Source organism: Seriola aureovittata, chromosome 13 (assembly GCF_021018895.1).
Source record: "Seriola aureovittata isolate HTS-2021-v1 ecotype China chromosome 13, ASM2101889v1, whole genome shotgun sequence".
NCBI classification, from domain to species: domain Eukaryota; kingdom Metazoa; phylum Chordata; class Actinopteri; order Carangiformes; family Carangidae; genus Seriola; species Seriola aureovittata.
This window is the reverse complement of record NC_079376.1, coordinates 17,379,157-17,399,890: the sequence shown is the minus strand read 5'-3', so window position 1 is coordinate 17,399,890 and position 20,734 is coordinate 17,379,157. Positions and strand designations below refer to the sequence as shown.

At 41.7% G+C, this 20,734-nt stretch overlaps 1 protein-coding gene across 3 annotated transcripts in view; it reads left to right on the top strand.

Annotated features, from left to right (window-relative positions):
* dlgap2a (discs, large (Drosophila) homolog-associated protein 2a) overlaps positions 1–20,734 on the top strand; it is a 110,528-nt gene that overhangs the window by 64,133 nt on the left and 25,661 nt on the right. For all 3 annotated transcript variants that reach the window (XM_056393699.1, XM_056393698.1, XM_056393697.1), the window contains 4 exons: positions 8,620–8,834; positions 17,252–17,320; positions 18,514–18,673; positions 19,566–19,782. In XM_056393699.1, coding sequence (XP_056249674.1) covers positions 8,620–8,834; positions 17,252–17,320; positions 18,514–18,673; positions 19,566–19,782 — 661 coding nt within the window. The remainder of the gene's footprint in view (positions 1–8,619; positions 8,835–17,251; positions 17,321–18,513; positions 18,674–19,565; positions 19,783–20,734) is intronic.

The following is a 20,734-nucleotide window of genomic DNA, read 5'->3' as shown; positions in this document are numbered from 1 at the left end:
TTTGTGTTACTGACAGCTCTCAGCCGTGATTAAGTCAGCTGCTCCAGCAAACGCTACTCTGGTTCTCTCCCAGCATACAGTACTATAGTACAAAGGGAGGATTAGTCTTTGATAGTTTTGCTGATGGGGCATTGCGGAGGGATTTAATAAGCCAATTAATTGCCATGTTGGCTTGCCAAAGGTGGAGCTTGAGAGGGAGAAAGGCTGATGATTAAAATACAAAAGGGAAGTGCAAAGCAGCAGAAACAAAACTGGCACTGTGACGGAAAGCTGCAGCAACACACACCTCCGCACACACACACACACACAGGGGTTCCCTAAACTTTTTCATTAAGGCGTTCCCAGATAGCTATCAGGCCATGAACCACTACTTAGTAAGATTTTGTCCCAGGAACTCCGGGATCAGACAGCAGTTTGTAGATAAATGTTACTCGTCTCTGTTGCCTGAGGCGACAGGGTGGCTTTGTGGCTACCACCGTGGCGGCAAGCATCTGCTCATATTCATATTTTTCTATCTCAAGTGCACAAGGAGATTGTGAGGCTATAACCATTTAATAGTCAATTGTTAAGCACATTCTCCTATATCCTTTTTGTCTGTGCTGCTGCTTTCCCAAGCCAAATCAATAATTATGGCCAACTATCACAATTCTTGGGGGGTTTAAGACCCATATTTGCTGCTTTAGTAGCATTTTCTTGCCCAGAATTCCTCGCTGTATTAGAGCCTTAAAATAATAGTTCTTGCCATTTGGTGCAAACAAAGTCCAGGACATAGATTTGACCTCCGAGTTGACTTTGAAGAATACAGAGGTTTTAAATAGAGCGACCCTTGACCATTATTGTGTTTACATTTATATATTCTATGTACTTCCTCTCTTACATGTATTACTGTATATCTGCTTGTAGTTTACTCCCATAGGCAGCCATTTCCCACTAAACCCAATGTACAGTATCTTTCTAGCAGCAGACTGCAGACGCACAAAGCTGCAGCAGCTGGTGTCAAAAATCTAGCGAGCTGAGGAGCCAGATATTTTTTGTTGGTGGAGTTGGTGGGGACAAGAACAGAGCTAAATGGGGAAATGAATGTTGGGATGCCGTTGGTGGCTAAAAAAACAAAATGAATGGAAGTCTTCTGTGTCTGCTGGCTGTAAAAGTAGGTGCCTGTTTGCTAGCACATTAGCCACCAGCAGCTGGAGAAATGCAGATGAAGATTCACAGCCTCTTGTTTGATGGCAATTAACCATTATTGTAATAAGGAGGGAGTTCACACAAGAGGTCTACTTCAAATAAATATGGTTTATTAAGTTACCGGATAATTAGGGTGCGCAAGTAAGAAACATCAGCGAGGAAAAAACATCATGAATGTGTGAAGTGTGTGTTGCGCAGGTGTTAAAGGTGCCAAAGAAGACGATGCGAGTTGTCAGCTGAAGGGAGAGAGGCAGGTTGAAGCTTTTATGATGATGAGCTGACAAACCTCCACTGTCAGCCCGTTGCCGGCTGAGCTTGACAAGGATAGCCCTCGAGAGAGAGAGAGAGAGAGAGAGAGAGAGAGAGAGAGAGAGAGAGAGAGAGAGAGAGAGAGAGAGAGAGAGAGGGAGGAGATTTGTTATGAACATTACGCTGACAGTGTTCAACTTTGACCAGTAAGTTACCACCTGCGGCAGCAAACTGACGAGCGTCTTCCCTGTTATTTGGAATGCAAAAAGAAATATCAAGAGTTACTATAGTAATATTTTATCATAATTTGATACAGTATTATACTTGGAAATTGGCCTGAGCATCCTTTTCCACAGCACCCAACCCCACCCACCCACCCACCCACCCCCCACCCCCCCAACTGCTGCATGTGCTGCCAGGCCTGGAAGGTCTGTTCCCTCCAATGGGTCTGGCCTGGGGTCTCCCTCCAGACAGCTGTGGCTGGAACGCATCCAATCCAAGGGAACCAGAAGGCGTCTGTACCGCTGTCGGTGTTCGATCGGAAGAAACAGAATACAGAGACCGTCCAAAAACTCCTGAGTTTCTCTCTCTCCTAACACTGAGACCCGTCACCCTGTGGAGAAATCTTGGCCACTTAAGTATATGCTAAACCTCTGTTTTGGTCACTACTCAAACGTCACTATATTTGCCAGTAAAATGAGGGCTCTACTTTAAAACTCCCTGGAACCACTAAGCTGTTTCACCGGAGACACATGAATGCATTTCTGACGAGTGTCTCCCTGCCTTTCTGTCTTTGTCTGTGTCTCTCTGGCTGTGTTAATGGGTGACTACAATTTAATCTGTCTCCAGCCAATAAACCTGGCTGGGAACAGATGCACAGGTGTTTCCATCTGGCTCAAAGCTGACAACAAAAGGGGAGGCCACACACAGAGTTATAATGTAAATGGTACCTTATTGAAGCAATTAGCTAACTGAACAATGAGACGTGTCAGTCGTATTTGTACTGTGCGGATTGGTACAAGTGTTGGTGTGTGGTGATTGTTGCTGGTGCCGTGAACCAAAGCAGAGGGGCTGTCACAGCATGGGTCATCCCCTATCTTTCATCTGCCATCAAAATATATCCAACAATGTATTGTACACTTTTTAGATTTCTTGGAAAACATTTCCTTTTGTGAGCTGCACTTTGTCTGTTCCTCAAGGTTTCTTCCCTTTTTTTCTTAGTTCTTCCTTCGCGTCTTGAGACACTTCTCTGGGGTGAATGGCTTGATGTGTTTTGACTCAGTCAGTTTTTTTTTTTTAAATCAACTATCTCAATCTCATTGGTTTTTATAGAAATCGGGTTGATCGTGATTCATGCTTTGGAGTTATTTTGTGATGAAGGAAGAAGTTGTAATTTTATCGAAGTCAGTTTACCCCAGCCCATATCTGCCTCTAATTCTCCTGTGATTCCCTATTGTCTGGTGTCAATAACATTTATTGTAGCTGCACTGGAAACATCCCATAGCCACTTTACATCTTCATTTGCCTAGTTATAAGTCAGAAAAGCTCACCACCAAAAACAGACTCCAGCCACTAAAAAGAAATCAACTTTTCCAGCCTGTAGTGGCAAGGATATAAGTGATGGAAATTTGGACCTGTTGGTTGGTACACCAGTTTGGTCCAGACAGAAATATCTCACCTACTATTGAATAGATAGCGGCTAGATTTTGTACAGGCATTCACAGTGCCCAGAAGATGAATCGTAATGATTTTTCTGACACTCTAGTGTCACTGTGAGGTCGACATTTGTGATTAAGACTGAAATTTCTCAACAGTGGAAAGCCTTTCCTATCAGTATTAGCTATATTTTCTCTTAAGTGCTCAAAAGCAAATGTTAACATGCTAAAAAAAAAACATGTCCGATTCAGTTGATGAGTTTGTAAACTTGCATTTTCCCCCTGGTTCGGTTTGCTTTCACACAGAGAAAAATTCAAATGAACCAAAATGCATCATTACAAACCATGTGAGAACGTTTTACAGGAAAGTAAACACAGGAGGAAGGTTACAGGAACCGTCCAGCTCAAACTTGTGAGTTCACCTGCTACTGGGGTCGAATCGAGTTCAGAACTCTTTCACACCAAAAACAAACCACTTCAGAGTTCGTTTGGGACCAAGGACCCCTCCTCAAAATGGTCTTGGTGCAATTGTTTTGGTCCGCACCCAAGTGCGATCACTGTTTTCACTCCTGACCAAACGAATCGTATCACGGGGGAAAATAAAATATCTGCTAAATACCAGCATGTTAGCATGTGGAGCATGTTAAAATGCTAAAGTTAGCATTTAGTGTATAGTACTGTTGTCCCTACGTATATCTTCATGCTATTGCTTTTGCTTAGAGTAGCAATATTTGAATGAAAAGCGCAACATTATGAAAGTGGCATACTTAGATTTTTCACACACACTGCCTCCTTGTCCTTTTATCGCTGAGCAGCGTCTATTTACACATGCCAACATCTGATAGTATGAGGTGTCAATAAATAAACAACATGGAGACAAGATTACCATACAGACTTCTGAATGTTGCATCTGTGGGCGTATACACGAGAAAGAGAAAGGCCGAGAGATGAAGAGTCTGTGGTGGGCGTATGGTAGATGTTCAGTCAGTCAGCTTGTAAGGATTCTGTGTATTCATTCTCCCCTGTGAGGCGGGAAGAGGAGACAGAGAGAGACAAAAGAAAACACCTGTTCTAACACACACAGCATATCCATGCAATCTTGTGGGAGGAAATGAGGGGCTGGAGGCTGGTGGGTGGGATTTCTTATGACTGAACCTTTAAGAGTTCTCTAACACTCTTTCTTCCTTCCTCTCTCTCAGCCATTTCTCTACATTACGTCCCATCCATCCTGCCTCTCTCTCTCTCTCTCTCTCTCTCTCTCTCGTTTCTCTCTCTCTCTGTCTATCCCACTCAATTTCTTTACTTAATGGCAGTGACTTAGGTTTCTTAGAGGGAGAGGCGCTGTGTATAGATAGAGCCGCAGAGTTAATCAATGAAATGCAATGCTGCACTGCAGGAGCATTGGCTGAGGCCTGGCTAGCTCCAACACCCAGCACACACACACACACACACACACACACACACACACACACACACACACACACACACACACACACATCATGCAGTGTGGCCTCCTATAGAGTCCAAGATCAAAGTAAATGTAGACACACAAAGCTAATATGCCAATGTCTGGATAATCCTGATGTCTGTGAGCCATTTCAAAGACGTTATTTAGTGGCAAAGTTGAAATCCTAAAACTGTGTAAAGAGCTGAGGTCATACCCCACTTTCATCACTTGAAAACATAATTTTCCCTAATTCATGTCTGTTCTTTATTGAACAGCATCCAATTAGTTAAAGGGCTGAATATGAATCTTCACACTTGAGCTGTGAATTTTCACACAGCTCCCACAAACCTCAGCCCATGTTCACAAGGGGCTTTTACATCACCGCCACAAAATACGCCGTTGAACGGAACAGGACCTGTCACATTTATGTAGGAACAACAGAACCATCAAAACGTCCCTGAGAATGCATCAAATAATTGCACATGGCAGTGAGCCTGTGGATGCACGATTACCTCTGAATCCCATGTCTTACCTTGGTGGGCTCTTCAGGTCAAGGTGAAAGAAAGTCTGCATTCCAGCTCCACTAAGCATGCTGGGAAACACTGTGTGTTTTCACAGTCGTCAATACGAGCGCGCTGCTGCCCGGCCTGTTTTTTTTTGTTTTTTTTTATCTTCATTGGGAGACACCCTACAATCTATCCAGTTTATCAGCGAATCCAAATTAAACAAATCTCACCACAGCTTGCGCCTGTCCGCCGGCGTTTCGTTCATTAATTAGACGTCTAAAAATATCAAACCCCTCCAAGACTTAATTAACCCATCGACTCCATTTTGGTAGCTGGTGCATGCTTGTCTTCAGAGGGGAGATGAATGACTATTATCAGGTTGTGTGGTTGAGTGTGTGTGTGTGTGTGTGTGTGTGTGTGTGTGTGTGTGTGTGTGTGTGTGTGTGTGTGTGTGTGTGTGTGTGTGTGTGTGTGTGTGTGCGTGTGTGTGTGTGGGTATGAATCCGTTAGGTATCAGTGCATGCATGTCCGTGCCTGTGCATGTTTTGGAGAGAATACATCACTTATTTATTTGTTCTTGATTCATGCAGGCATGTTGATGTCCTTTTTCTGCATACGTGTGTATTCAAGTATGACTTTTGTAGAGGAAGAGTGTGTTTTTGTGCGACATATACATTTCCCGGTTCATTTTGTCATGACGTAACACCACAGCTCTGCAGTGAAATCTGCTTCTGAGCTTTAAAGACTTAGAGGACACACCACAATCCCCATCAATCATGTCTTCCCCTATGCTAACTTCACAACAGATGAAACATAAGAGTCAAAGGCAGCTTTGATCCAGCAGTCTCTGTGTTTAACAAAGAGTGGGTTGTAATGAAGCCATAATTGATCAATTATTCAAGCCATTTTGATTTGATGCAACACTTGTTGGAACAGTAACTGTGGGTGGGCATGCATTGATGCCAAAGGTCAGAAGAATTAGTGTCTAGGAAATCTTTCATTTTTTTCAGGGTGTAACTACAACGAGCAGATACCTTTAGAGCTGCAGATGGATTTTATGTCTGAATAGTTTGCAGTTAACATTTTCTCTCTGGCAAGCATCATTTCAGATTTGATTTCCTTTTGAATAATAAGCATATTTCAGTTGTTGTTTTTCCAAAAGATGACATTTGCATCAGAAAATGATCAGAGTCATGTGTTTGACGCATCAGTGACATTTGGATGCAGCCTATCTCCTCATGACATTTGCCACAGCCAGTCAACTGTCACCCAGTTCACTGTGAACCTGTGAGTAGTGAGTTAGTCACTGACTGGCAGAGGAAATTTTCAGAAAAACAAAGAATCAGAATTATCAGTATAATCCCACATTTATGCAGTATTTTAATAATTAATAGTTTTAGGGGGCTATTTTGAAACTCGTCTTGACTGCAGAGTTACTGCAAAATCAAAGAAATATAGACCCAAGTCAAATTGAACTTAATGAAATCTCGAGCTGAGTGGATTGGCTCTGCGCCGGGGCCGATCCGGCTGCCAGAATGTTAAAGTGACGGATGGCTACGGCATCGGAGAAACCTTCAGCTTCCACATAGAATTTAATGATTACTGACATTGTCATATTTTGTGAGTATAGATCATTGACCATGTAAATGCATGTCCAGCTAAAGCTTCAGGCCATCGCACACCGTCAGCAAAGTGCAACACGGTACATCTCGAAAGGAGAGAAAGAGCAGCGAGGAGACATTTGTATGCTGCCGTATGACTGTAGAGGATCTCTGTATGTGTGTGCTGTTGTGTCATCTGTGTGTGTTTGTTTGTAAGAGAGGCTAAGACCCTGACTCAGCTGCTGTTGCCACAGTAATTGAACTCTGTAGTGCCATTTAACTAAAGCAAAATGAGCGTGTGCGTGTGTTTGTGCGTGTGTTTGTGTGTGTGTGTGTGTGTGTGTGTGTGTGTGTGAGTTAGAAAGAGAAAGAGTGTGATATTGTGTCTAATGAGCTTGTGAATATTCATCCTCTGTTCATTTACGTGAGTGTGTGAACTTGGCCCACCAGATTTTAATAGGCCACACCATCATCTCCAATACAGTCACCTATTAGGATCATATAATTACCTTTCTACATGTTGTATAATGGCATGTAACATAATGGAATCACATTTCTTCTTTGCAATAACTTTGCTCTACATGATCTGTATTTGTATTTCATTATTACAACAGTTGCATGTGCTCTGCTTGAGAAACCATAATGCGTTCTCGCCCAGAGTTCATCAGCACACAATGGGCTGCAATCTGTAGAGGATTGTAGAGGATGCATCAACTTCCAAAGCAGTAGAGAACATCTGAAATCTGTTGGACTACATGTTGAAAAGCGACACTGAAGGGTTCCCCAGTGCATTAAGAGGTGACACAGAAAGGGTCCTGACCAAGCGCCCCTATGTGACAGCGTGGGAGTGAGAGTGCCCTCGTCTGAGCATGCAACTCTAACGTGGAAGTGCATTACCATCCATTTAGTACTCTGCTGCCAGAGCGCTGGTATACAAGATGCTCAGATTTTTTTTTTTTTTTTTAAGACCACTGCGATGCTGCTTGTTCAGTGTGAAATATCCGCTCCACATGCAGTAGAGACGAGCGGCGAGCGCAAAGTGAGACACCCTGCTCTCACTCTGAATGGAATAATGGTGATGGTGACGTCTGGACACTCAATTACCTGGTTTAACGAGTGGAAGAAAACTGCAGCATGTAAACTGCCTGGCTTGTTTTGATGGCAGGTTTCCACATGCGATAGCTACGACAGGGTGAGCAAAGATAGCTCCTCTTCTCTGTTTTCAAGCTTTCTTTTGCCAGTAATTATGATTAAAACCCAGCCAAATTTATAACGGCATTTCAGGCAAGGTTTTCAGCAGTTTGTAACCTGGCCAAAGTACAGGAAAGCTAAAATACTGAGCAGCTGTGGGAGCTGTGTGAAGGTTTTAATGTGAGTTGACTCATCATGAAAATGGTCCTGTGTGGCTCAATGGATGGAACTAACTGTGCCAGAGGTAGGGGGGTTCATTCAAGTGTCTATCAAGTGGCACATTGCTTCATCACTGGAAAATGTTATAACATGGGTTTCTATGAATTTAATGCTTGGTTTGCTTCATTTACATTTACATCCAAGAGTTAAGAGAAATCTCAGTACTTTCATAATCCTTGAAATTGCATGGCCGTTGTGCTGTAGCAACGCAGAGGTGGGAATATAATGTACTCTCAAGATGTACTATCATGGGCTTTTACTCACAGTGCTGTTGGTAGAAAGATACAGGCAACACACAATGTACTGCGAGAGAGTAAAACAGAGTATTATCACCTTGACTCTACTGTTTAGCTCTGCTCTACAGGGCATTTTAGCATTAGCTAGACTAGCAGGTGACCAAAGTGGAGCATTTAGCAGCTAAGTCGATGGATGAGACCAAGAATCGTATCTCATCTAAAAATGAATGCATCAAAAGCACGACATCACAACTACTACATCAGATATGTTGCGTATACGTCTACAAACCAACCGGTATGTGTGTCTTTGTCCCTCACCGTTCCACCCAGGTGCCCCAGGATGAGTGGGGGGGTTACCCTGGCGGCGGGAAGGATGACGAGATCCCTTGTCGTCGGATGCGGAGCAGCAGCTATGTTAAAGCCATGGGGGATGAGGAGAGCGGAGAGTCAGACTCCAGCCCCAAGACATCGCCTCAGAGGTCGGTGCGGCCAGACGCCCTGGTCAAGGCCATCATCAGACCCAGGGACCTGTTGGACTCTCAGAGGTACAACACACTCAACTTAAAGTAGTTTGGCTCTTTCTCTGGTTTCCTGTTCTTTTTTCTGGCATGTCCTTGTTCATTTATTCACTTTGCCTCCAGTGTAGATGTTGCAAAGCGAACAATCTTAACACCATCTTAAAAATTCTCAGTCTTATTTTGAATCATGAAATTCTAAATTAATCATGTGGAAAATAATTTTGTCATTAAATCATCTGTCAACTGTGGAAGCACCGAGAGGCAAGAGAGAAAAATAAATCCTGGTAATCAGTCCTTTAAGTCTGATCCAAATTGTTTTCTTTCCTCTGTTTATCACCTAAGAGAAGGTGAATAAATTGTTTTGCCAGGATAATCTTTCTAAGTCTAAGTTTTGTTTTCATCAGTGAAAACGGGTGAAAGAGATTTCTGCCAGATGAAAAAAAAAATGTTAGGAATTTGTTGTAAAAATGATCAGGTCAAAAGCTTTTCTTTTTCATTTGGCAAAAAAAAACCTGTTTTCATGGATTCAAAAATAAGTTAAGGAACATTAGAAAGATTATCTTGGCAAAATTACTTTTTTTCACCTGTTCTTGACACACGGGAGAAAACAATTTAAATCAGACTTATAAAATCACCAGGGTGCCACAGTGAAGTATGCTCCTGGTTATAGTTTGTTTGTTTGTGTTTTGTTTCTTAAAAAAAAAAAATAAATCCCCAGTCAAAATTTGTGCAGCCCATTCATTTTTGATAGTACCACTGGGGGCACCAAAGATGAAAAGTTTCAAATTCTATATTTAGTGGTTTTAAGTTAATGACTCGGTGGGGTAAGATAATTCTGTTAGCCTCGTATGTAATTTCACTTGTTCTCGAAAATCTCTAGAAATGTCATCTCTGGAAATCCTCAAAACAACTTTGACTTGCTGGACTAGAAGTATCTCAGTGCACGAGGATGTTTTGTATTATACTTTGAGACATGTTTATTCCCATGTTCCAATTGTAAGATTGTATTTTTTAACAGTGCAACTCTTCTCAGCTTATCATCTGTTTATGTTCTGAGCAAGACCATGCTTGTTATTTATTTGCTAATTTACATTCCCTCGAGCAGCGTTGACAGTTCTCTTGTTGTATGGTCTCACCACAACATCAGTGTCAAACTCTCGATAGCTGAACTATGTACTCATTCAAATCCCTTTATGGATATTCATATCAGTGTCTTCAACTGTAAGAAAGTGTTCCGCGTGTTCTTCTGGGATGCATCCTATTAATTGCTGAGGAAATAGAGAGCTTTTGTTTTGGTAACTCGGCGGCGGAAGAAAACGCTCGTAAGAGGATTACAGGATGAGACAAGCCAAAGACAATGTCGCAGGAAAATAAACACAAGAAATTATGTTATGGAGAGATAGAAGAAGAGTTACTATGATTACAGCACTAACAGATCCATTAGATTAGAATGAAATTAAATAATAGAGTCCTCAGATCAACGAAAAAAGAGTAGCATAGCCTCACCTGCAGTAATGCTATAACTGAGTTACCATTCAGTAACGGCCCAAAGGGATTTGCCGCGTTGTGTTATCATCAACGTAACATATTCAAATATCTACTATTTTTACTATTTATATGCTCAATGCCAATTACAGTAGAATGAGATACAGCGATGATACACTGCAGAGGTTACTCTAAAGCTGTTTGAGGTCACAGGTGGATTCCCTCGTCTATTCTGTGTGTTGTATGTACTGATAATTGTCAGTTTTATGTTTCTCAGCTGCTGTTTTTGCCTCACCTTCCGTAGCACCTCACATCCTGCCTCCATCTTTGTTTCATTCATTTCCAGCCCAGTCCAGTTAGTCAGTGGTATACTGAGTGAACACCAACCACAAATACAGAGATAGAAATATATAGACAGATAGATGTTGCCACCACCTGTCACACTTGCAGTTGCTTTTCCTGCAGTTTTTAGATAGATTCAATTAGGAATCCATAAGTGAAACTATTCACATGTTACTTATCGTCTTATTTCACTGCATATTGTGGTATTAAATTGTATTGTTATAGTACTTCAGACACCAAATTATTTCATAGCGTGTGACGGATTAATCTTTTCCAGAGTCTTTTTTTTTTTTTTTTAAAGGTGGCTGTACGAGAAAGCAAAATCACTTTCGTTCCCCCTTCAAAGGGTCCTGTTCCTCTTTGTGCGCAGCAGAATGTGCAAACAGTAATTACAGATGTCTATTTTAATAATATAACAATTTAAAGTATATACCCAGACTTGCTCTTCCAAAGCACAATCTTTTTATCTGCCTTTCGCTCTGCTTTGTCAGCTGTGTATATTGAGTGCATTTACCAGTCAAGGTTTGAGTTCACTATGGAGGTTTCGATTAAAGGCCTTTAGCAGCAACTTAAAGAGCAGCACATCTGATTGTACGTTCTCATTTTTAGATAGTCTCATTTAGTTTTTCCCTTCAGTTTTCATTTCTTTTTGGCAAAACTTTAGCAGTAACTTACTGCACTTTGAATGACCCCAGAGCCTTTTAATCAAAGGCATCTGACAAAAAAGCATAGGATAAGAGACAACTGCTTTCTGGCAATCGTTTGCATGCAGTTTGAATTAATGTTTGCTTTAAGAGGAATATGAACATTTTTCGTGGGCACTGCTTTTACTTTTGACCAATTAAATCATGTGTTTTCTCTCCCATCCGTTATAAAAAATGTGTACACTTTGGTAAAGAAAGAAAGTAGTCCGGTGCTGCCGCAAAACTTTCACTAAAGACTAAAACCGATGTCACTATCTGGACGTTGCCATATGTGACTCCAGCAGCAACCTTGTCGGATCTCAGTTAGTTTGAGATTGAAAATATCTGGGTCGTTGCGTAAATATTGAATGAGTTGGGAGTGCCATAAATGTTTCAGTTAATCCAATGCTATTAACAAAAAAAACGCTGCTGTTGTGCTTAATTCATTTGAAATTTGGTCTATAGACAAAATCTGTGTCCTTCCACCAGAGCTCCAAAGTCTCTCCTCCCAGTGTCATGGTAGAAAGGGTTATACAACATGGCTTATAGCACAGCTCAGGACATGCTGACACTATAATCAAATGTTTGGACACCTTCTTCTTCTTCTAATATTAACTGGCTGAGCTGGTATAAGCATTTATTCTCTTTTAAGATTAAATGTTAAGTAAATACGTGGGCTGAGAGTGAGAGGAAAAGAAGCACATAGATAGAAGTATACTGTGGTCCAATCACAAGTCACAACAATGAAAATAATGCATGTGACAGTGTGAAAATGCACAATATAATAACAAAGGAGACAATGTGACTATGGCCTGTTTCATTTCCCCTCCATACAGTGCACTTTACTCAGGCAGGTTTGCTGGACTGTGTAGAAAGATTCTTACCTGCTGCCGCTTCTGCGTAAGCCTCTCTTTATTTGCCCAGAGGCAAATAATGGCAAATAACTTGTAGACATTATGCAAAGACGACCTTGTGTCTGACCTCAGTGTAGAGTGCAGCCTGTGACACACACTCACAGCTACAGAATGTAACATCAGACAGACAGTGATACACACACCAACTAACACTGATGATTCCCTCACTCGTATTGTCACACCCTCGTCTCTTACACCTCACAAAGGCGGACGACCTTTTAAGTGGAGGCATGGAAACCGCAGAGAGCAACGCCCACAGAATCCTCTAATACACATCACCTGACCCCGATGGAAACACGTACATCCAAACACACGTACAGAATTAATGATGAGCATCTGTGGCAGAGTGTTTGTGACGCGTCTCCGCAGGATGCCAGGAGACAGAAGCAGGGCAGCATAGATCCAGATCCAGCTTCTGCTGTCAAACAGTTTCTGTTTTTGCATACGCACTGTAGTAAGCCAGAGTTTCATCCCAGTGGATGTATGATGATAAATCGAATGTTATGGATTGTGATCAGGCAGGATGATAATGATATTTGTCACAGACGATGCAGTCGTTTGGCCTTTTTAGCAGCTCTTAACTCTTTCAGATTATGATGTATCGTATGAGGGTGCTGCAGTGAAGTATGCCCCTTTTTTGACATCTTTTAAAGCTTTCCCTGACTATCCATTTTGAATAGCTGTGAACAGTGAATGATTTATGAGGATGCAACAGCGGGAAAGGCTATCAGTTGCAGTTATTGTACTCCAAGGACCCTCTGAATAATGGCTCTCTCAGTAGCTATACTGAGATTCTGCTGGGCTCTGCTGTAAGGAAGATATTGATCAGCATGGATCAGGCTGTGTGGCCAGCCTCAGAGTCCATTGACAGCAGCGGCAGCGTTATTGAGTCTGGAGAAGGTTTGTTGTTGCATTCATTTCAAACACCAGGATTGTCCCCAAGGGTGTCATTACTGAGGAGTCCTGATACTCTCCTGAACCCACTCTTAGATTGCCATAATGTGGTATTCGTCCTCAGGGATTGAGCTGGAGATATATATATCATTTTTTATGGTCTGTGCCGTGTTTTTGTGCATCTTCCAAGAAATACAGTTTTTCTGATTTTAACAATTTGAGATTGGTTTAGTGCAGTGCTAGACCAAATAAATCACCCAAGTCAATATTTGTCCATTTGTTAGCTAATTGATTAATAATTAGTTAAGATAATTAAACTAATTACTTGAGTTTTCTACTCAAAACATATGTTGGTCCCAACTCTTTTTAAAAAATGATTTAAGAGATAAGATGAGTTCATATTTTTATTGATCACGGGAGGAAAATTTAGCTTGAGAGCAGTACAAGAAGGCCAGCAACGCTGACTGTAACAGGATACAGATAAGTAGAATAAAATATATATATAGTTGAATGAATATGGCATTCATGTTTATGGTAGGTTTTTCATTAAAAAAGAAAAAAATATATCAGCAAATATCACGATTATTTTTACGCCCTCAAATCAGTATCAGCCTCAAAAAGCAGCATCAGTCAGGCTAGAGTTTAGTGCGTGGGTTGAAGTGGGCCAGAACGATTCGGAACGGCGTTCCAGCACCTTCGATTAATGAGTAAATAAATCCGAGTGTCTAAATAGAGAGCGAGACAGACAAGCAGACACACAGAGGCAGGAGAGAAGCTCCTCACACAAGGCGATGGTCCTTTTAACTTCATTGTTGCAGAACAAGTACGGCCCCGCTTATCCAGGAGCATATAAAAACCTCTATGTTCTAAATTCATGAGGTTATTACTAAGATCAGCTCTACATGTGATAAAATAAGAACAGAGGAGCAGAGTCACTTGTTGACCGGCGTGGAGTAATGCGCTTCTGGTGTGAAGAGCCAGGCTACTGCTCATGCGACAATGAATCTTAGCGTTCCCCCACCTGCCAAATCCCACTTTTACCCCTGGTTTAGTGTTGGAATTAAGTTATGCTGCAGGAGACAGAGCTTTATTTGGAATAATGTGAAAGCTGAAAACACGGGCAGCTTCAAAGTGCTGCCCACAACTTTGAACTACAGTTCCCATAAATCAGCTTGCATGAAAGGGCACACTCATGTTTGCAAATCCGGCTGGTCTCTGATTGTTTCACCAAAGAATATCAAAGTGAGAGGAAACCAAACAGCAGTGAGATCAGGGAAAGAAGAATCAACTGTTTTAAAAACCTGTTTGGATGAAGATATTCTTGACTTTATTTAGACCTGAACAGGATTTCATTTGGACACACTTTACTTAAAAGTCTGAATCTCTCATCATTTGTTCAGAAGTGTGGCTATTTTCAATTTTTATTCTTGGCAGTTGGCAGCGCAGCGCCGTGGTCCATATCAAGTACTGTTATACGTCCACACAAAAGAGTCACCACAGATACGATTGCCACCTGACATGAGAGCTCTCATGCTATTATGCTTCATCGGGCTTGTTGGGATGAAATTAGATTGGATTCAAGACAGACATGGCGTAGGTTGGATTTCCCCTGCACTTGTAGCAATTTAACGTCCCGCTGGGGCATTCAGATGGGCCAAACACAAATTTGACAGCAGCAACTCCCTGAAGCAAATCATGTTAAAGTGAGAACAGGCTGTCAGGTTGTGTCACCTCCCTCCATCTTTCCCTCTTTCAAGTTCTCTTTACGCGCTCGTGGTTGACAGGGTCGCCTCTTGGTTCATCTGTCCAATAAAGAATACATCACAGTCACGGGAACGCTGAGCGGGAACAGCCTGTGCACTAGAAGGAAAGTTAGATGTCGATGATTGTTTTAATTAATATCCATTTACACCCCACAACCCACACCCTCTCCCCTTCAATTACAACCTCACCCTCAGGTCCTGTATGTCCTGTAGAGCCGACAGCAATTATAAATTGAATATGAATCAACTTTTTTGTGGGCCTGCCAAAGATGTTTAAAGAATGTATTAATGATGATGGGACCTGAATGGCATGTGGCAAATTTCACTATTATCCATTAGCATAATGAGTCACTGATTCAATCAGTAATGACAGGTTATGTTTAAAAACGGGTTGCAGTGACACACATGCACATGAACATCAACATCAATCTCCGGCAACTTAACCTCTCTAAACGACTGAGGCCAACAAGTCGTTCAATCAGACCCATTTTTTGGCAGTTTCTAAAATAACTCGCTTTTGTTTGCCTCCCATCCATGATTAGCTTCTCGAGTCACTATAATTAATCAAAGTTAACACTAGCAAAGCATTCAATAATTCTTGATTTGACATAATGTAATTACTCATTCAAAAGGCATTGGGTATGAGCATTTCTCCCTCGGATCCCAAGGTCAAAGCAGAATTCCAATCCACTGATTTGTGGCTGCGTGAGACGTGTCATGCATAGTTAGGCTAATTTTCGCTTTGCGAGGCTTTTTGTTAACACCTTGTCCCCGTTACCTAATGTATTTGATTTAAAAAAAAAAATCTCTTTGGCATCAACCACAAATGCATTTGCTTGAAAAGAAAAAGTTGCGTGTTTTTGTACAAGAGAGCATGTTAACAGTGTGGATCCAGTGCTATAGTAATGTGACATATAGTAAACATCAACATCATTCCTACATTCCTACAATACCTTTTGGTTTCCTTACCAAGATGACATCCATTCCTCTTGTTATCGTCTGCCTCTGCGGGAACCATCGGGAGGATATAACTGTTCACCATAGGGCTTTGCAGTGCATTAGGTTTGAAAAGAAAGAAACCAAGTTTGTTTTTTTTTCTTATTGAATATGTTAACCCTTTTTGCAAACTCTTCTCCCCTGCAGCAAACTGTTTTTCGTGCCTCAGAATCGTCCTTGGCTCTTTCTCTACAGTATGTCCTGTTCAATCAAATGCCTTACTTTCACCCTTTCTCCTCAGAAATTAGCACTTAGCACCAATTGTCAAGGCAGAGCTTTCAGCAGCAGCACGTAAGACAGGAAGCAAGAGATTCCCTTCATCCCTTGCCTTAATATCGGCCAACTATGGAAGTGCATTATCACCAATCAGAAACATTTGTGGAGGCCTATAGGGGACTATATTAAAATGATCATGTAAACCTGAAATTTCATTTTAATATGGTCATAGAACACCCATATGAGTTTGTGAAAATGCAAATGCAAATTGTGTTGTTGCATTTTCATTTCAACATTTACTCAAATATACATATGTGGAAAATAATCATGCTGTTGTGGAATTACATTTTCATTTTCAAGTTTACATTGTCATTTTGATATAGTACCCTATAGACTTCGATAGACAATAGGAGGAAATTTGCTGTGGCACGATTTGATAAAGGACCAACACACTCTCAAAACCGCCCTCCTTCCCTCAGCTGAGGATAATAGACATCTCTACAGGGAAGGGTATGGGTGAAGTATGCTTGAGTTATGCCTCAGCCGGTGCACTTCTATCTGATCCTATCAGCTAAAAGCTCCACTAAGTTTTGTGGCTCAGGGAAGGACTTTAGGTAGGTTTTTTTGTTTTGTTTTGTTTTTATTAATTCTCATTTGGCTCAATTAACTCAATCTAATTACCCACACAGGGAAAGAATGTGTGGTTTATGATGTAGTGTAACTCTTTCTTGTGTCCAGCTTTTCATTATCAAGTGCTTTGTTATCATTTTTAGTTGGTGCTGGTGGGCAGTGTGTGTGTGTGTTTGTGTGTGTGTGTGTGTCTGTGTATGTGTGTGTGTGTGTGTGTGTGTGCGACAAAACTCATAATACACTCCTCATCACATCACTTGTGTGTGTGTGTGCACAAAGCTAGCTGCATACTAAATGTAACTGTAACTTTCCCCCCACTTTTACCATCACACAAAGGCCATGTCGGTCATATTGTATCACCCTAATGTTTGCAGAACTTTGGTCAAAAACCCCAAGCAAAAATTCAGTGCACCACAAATGCCATACAGAGCCAGTTCCATTGGGCTTGTACCCAGTGATGTCACATCCATCCAACTCCCACTTGTGGGACCCAGTAACTCTGTTTTCTTCTCTACCCACAGCTCTTACCGCCTGGATAAAATCAACAGTGACATGCGTAACTACATCACCAATTTTGCTGCAGACTTAAGGTGAATACAGGCTCAGCGCCGCCCCTCCCCTTACCGCTCTGTTGCTGCCATGTTGCAGTGGTCAGACGTAGGAGCCAGCTGGCTCGCTGCCCTGCTGACATATTCAATATGGACGCCTCACAGAGCAAACACTCAAGACCAGTCAGTGAGAGGTCACCTGGGGCAATCTGCTCATACTGGTGAAGCATAAGGCACTGTTAAACACAATATAGATATGATTTGATTCACTGCTATACAATATACCAGTATGGCAGGAAATGACTTTCTTATATTAAAGATGAAAACAACATTGTTGCAGTGTGTGTTTTGAGAGATTATCCATATGATTTAAGAGATAGGTCTTCTTCTCATTAACATCGTCTTCACTTTTACCACTTCATTCAGACGTAATCTCCGGGTGTTTCTGCTCTGGGATGTCTTTGGATGCCTAGAAGGTTGATATTGCTTTGCAAATACACACAGCCTTGCTACAGCATGACAAGATGGATTGGGGGACTTTTAATCACACTGGCATTTTCCTCGCTGCCAAACACCAGCGTTTATCTCTATAAAAAGCCCAGAAACTGCTTACTCATCCCTGCCTGCCATTACAAATAGATCTTGCAGAGGGAACCTCACTTTGGTATTCCTAATGTTACTCACATAGCGTTCTTTAGTTTACTTAAAGCACATTCCTTCCACCGTGCATTTCTGTTCATCTTCTCTCCAGCAGACTTCTAACCAGGCATGGGTTTCTGAGCATCTCTCTTGCCCTGCGGGGGAGGGGGGCACTGTTAATTGACCTGATTGACACCGGGGTCCTCTCTGAAGTGCTTGCTCACTAACTAGCTCCTGATTTGCATTTCCCTCATTTCCAAGCATCGATTGGATGTTTCAGCACCAGAGAAATCGAACTGCCTTTTTAAGGACACCGGTGAACACATCAGTGTAGTCGGGGAGAGAAACAGAAAGAGAGAGGCACCTCTCTTGGGAGACACATTGTCATAACCGGTCTTCCTCTCAAGTTCAGGTTACCCAGAGAAGGCCCACTGCGCTTAATAGCACTTCATTGTTTTTGTGATTATGTTGCACCTGTAGCCGCTATAGTCAAACTGCTTAAATATTAGTTCAATTATATTTAACTGTTTAAGAAATCGTCACCATGGCTTTAGTCCCACTCCCTGCCTGCCTCTCCTTTTTCTCTCTCTGTTCAGTCAGAGCTACCACTTGCAAGCCACCAGGGACATGCACCCAAGCATTGCCTTGGATCCCTCTGCCAACTACAACTCGCCCAAGTTTCGCTCCAGGAACCAGAGCTATATGCGGGCCGTCAGCACCCTCAGTCAGGCTAGCTGTGTTAGCCAAGTGAGCCAGGTGAGTCAGCACCCTTTCAATTAGGAGAGATTCTCGAATCCTAATGAAGAGCAGTGCTTCTCACAGGGCAGACTGCTGAGGGACGGAGGAGGTCCTTGGGAGCAAAATTTGCTAAAACAATTTCACCACACAGATCTTCACTTTAAAATCCCAGTTAAAGAGCACAACTATCCTACCACCTCTTTTTAGATATTTTTTTTAAACACAGATACCCTTTTTTTGTGACTGCATTTCACTTAATTTACACAGCAGCTCATTGCACATTGTTTATCCGTATAAATTAAAGGACTTCAACAGGGGTTGTTGAGATATTCATCTCCCTCTTAAAAGAGAGGCCTATTGATTTGTTCAGAGTCAACTAAACTCCAACTAATTCCAAATCCCAATAGAACAAGATGTTTATCTTTGATTCTGGGAATGGAGTGATGACCATCAAACAACTTTCTGCTCAGTAAAACAACCATTAGTAACAATTTAGTATCACAGACATTTACAAGGCACATCATACACATCTGAAACAGAAAACAGAAGTAGGTCTTTTCAGCAACAACATGTCTTTTACATCAAACTGTGACCCTGACTCCATGAAAATTTACATCATGTTGTTTGGTTGTAAAGCTAGAGCGACTGCAGCAAACGGAGAAATCCACAGGTTATCTACTGAAATTATAAAAACACATTTTCCATGGATTTCAGTGCTGCCCTCTGCATTTTAAAACATGCACACTGTTTGATTTGTGCAGGAAGCCTTGTTTTTATTCAAAGGGACAGTGACCGCAAACATAGTGTAACGTTTTACAACCCACCAATTAAATATCTCTGGATAAACAGAGAAATATCCTCACTTGCCTAACAATGGAAAAATCATGCTTATGGCTTTTGTTTCTCACAGGTGAGTGAAACAGAAATAAATGGCCAGTTTGAGTCAGTGTGCGAGTCTGTGTTCAGTGAGGTGGAATCCCAGGCCATGGAGGCTTTGGACCTCCCCGGCTGCTTCCGAACCCGGAGCCACAGCTACCTGCGAGCCATCCAGGCCGGCTACTCCCAAGACGATGACTGCATCCCCCCCATGGCCTCCACTGTCACCTCCACCATCAGGTCCACCACAGGTAAGGACGATTTGCCATAAAATATATTTGCACAATACAACATGTGACATGTCTTAGATGTTGGTATTTTTGTTTGCTTAAGTACAAGTGACAAACTGACACCACAAGCTTACACTTGGCATTGATGTGTGGTATTGATGAATATAGAGCAGTTAGTGCAAACTGGTTGTGCTGTCAAACAGCTTCATATCTTTGCATGAATCACTCGTGTATGTTTCCATTGTTTTTGATGGAGGTATGATTACCGTAGCTATCACTTGTGACCTGTGCCAGTTCATCCTACTGTATTTTCGATGCAGTGCTTCATCTGCTCATCCATTGGATGCATCAGAGAGTAAAGCTATGAACCCTATTGAAAATCACAAATGGAAATTATCTGAAATAAAAATCAGGTCAGAATAAGGACATGGCTGCTTTTTCCGCTACATTTTGGATATCTGACTTTCTTTATGAGGCCACATGGTGACAATTGTGAATGCACTCACAGTTTTATTGCGAACTGGTCAGAGAAATGGTGAAATTGCCATATGAAAAGTATGCATTCTTTACTTGTAAACTCAGTTAACACTGTGCTGCAAACCCCTTAAACATCACAGCATACACTATGAAATCTCTTCGTCCACAGATTGTTCACTTCATACAAATTATTTTGTCTCATTGCAAAGCTCATGTCTACACACAATGAGATCCCATTACAAAACTGCACACTATTGTGTCTGGACTTGGACAGTGAATAATGTAAAGCTGACAATGAATACATCGGTAACAGAACTGTCACTTTGGTTAGTCACATATATCACATATGCAAACTGCTGCAATAAATCTAAACCTACTCAGCTGACACGTGCATTTATTTCTGGTACTGAGCCTTGATTATAAATTGTAAGCTGCTGATGGTTTCAACAATTCCCATGATTGCTGGATTCACAGAGGAAATGATATGTCCTTGTAC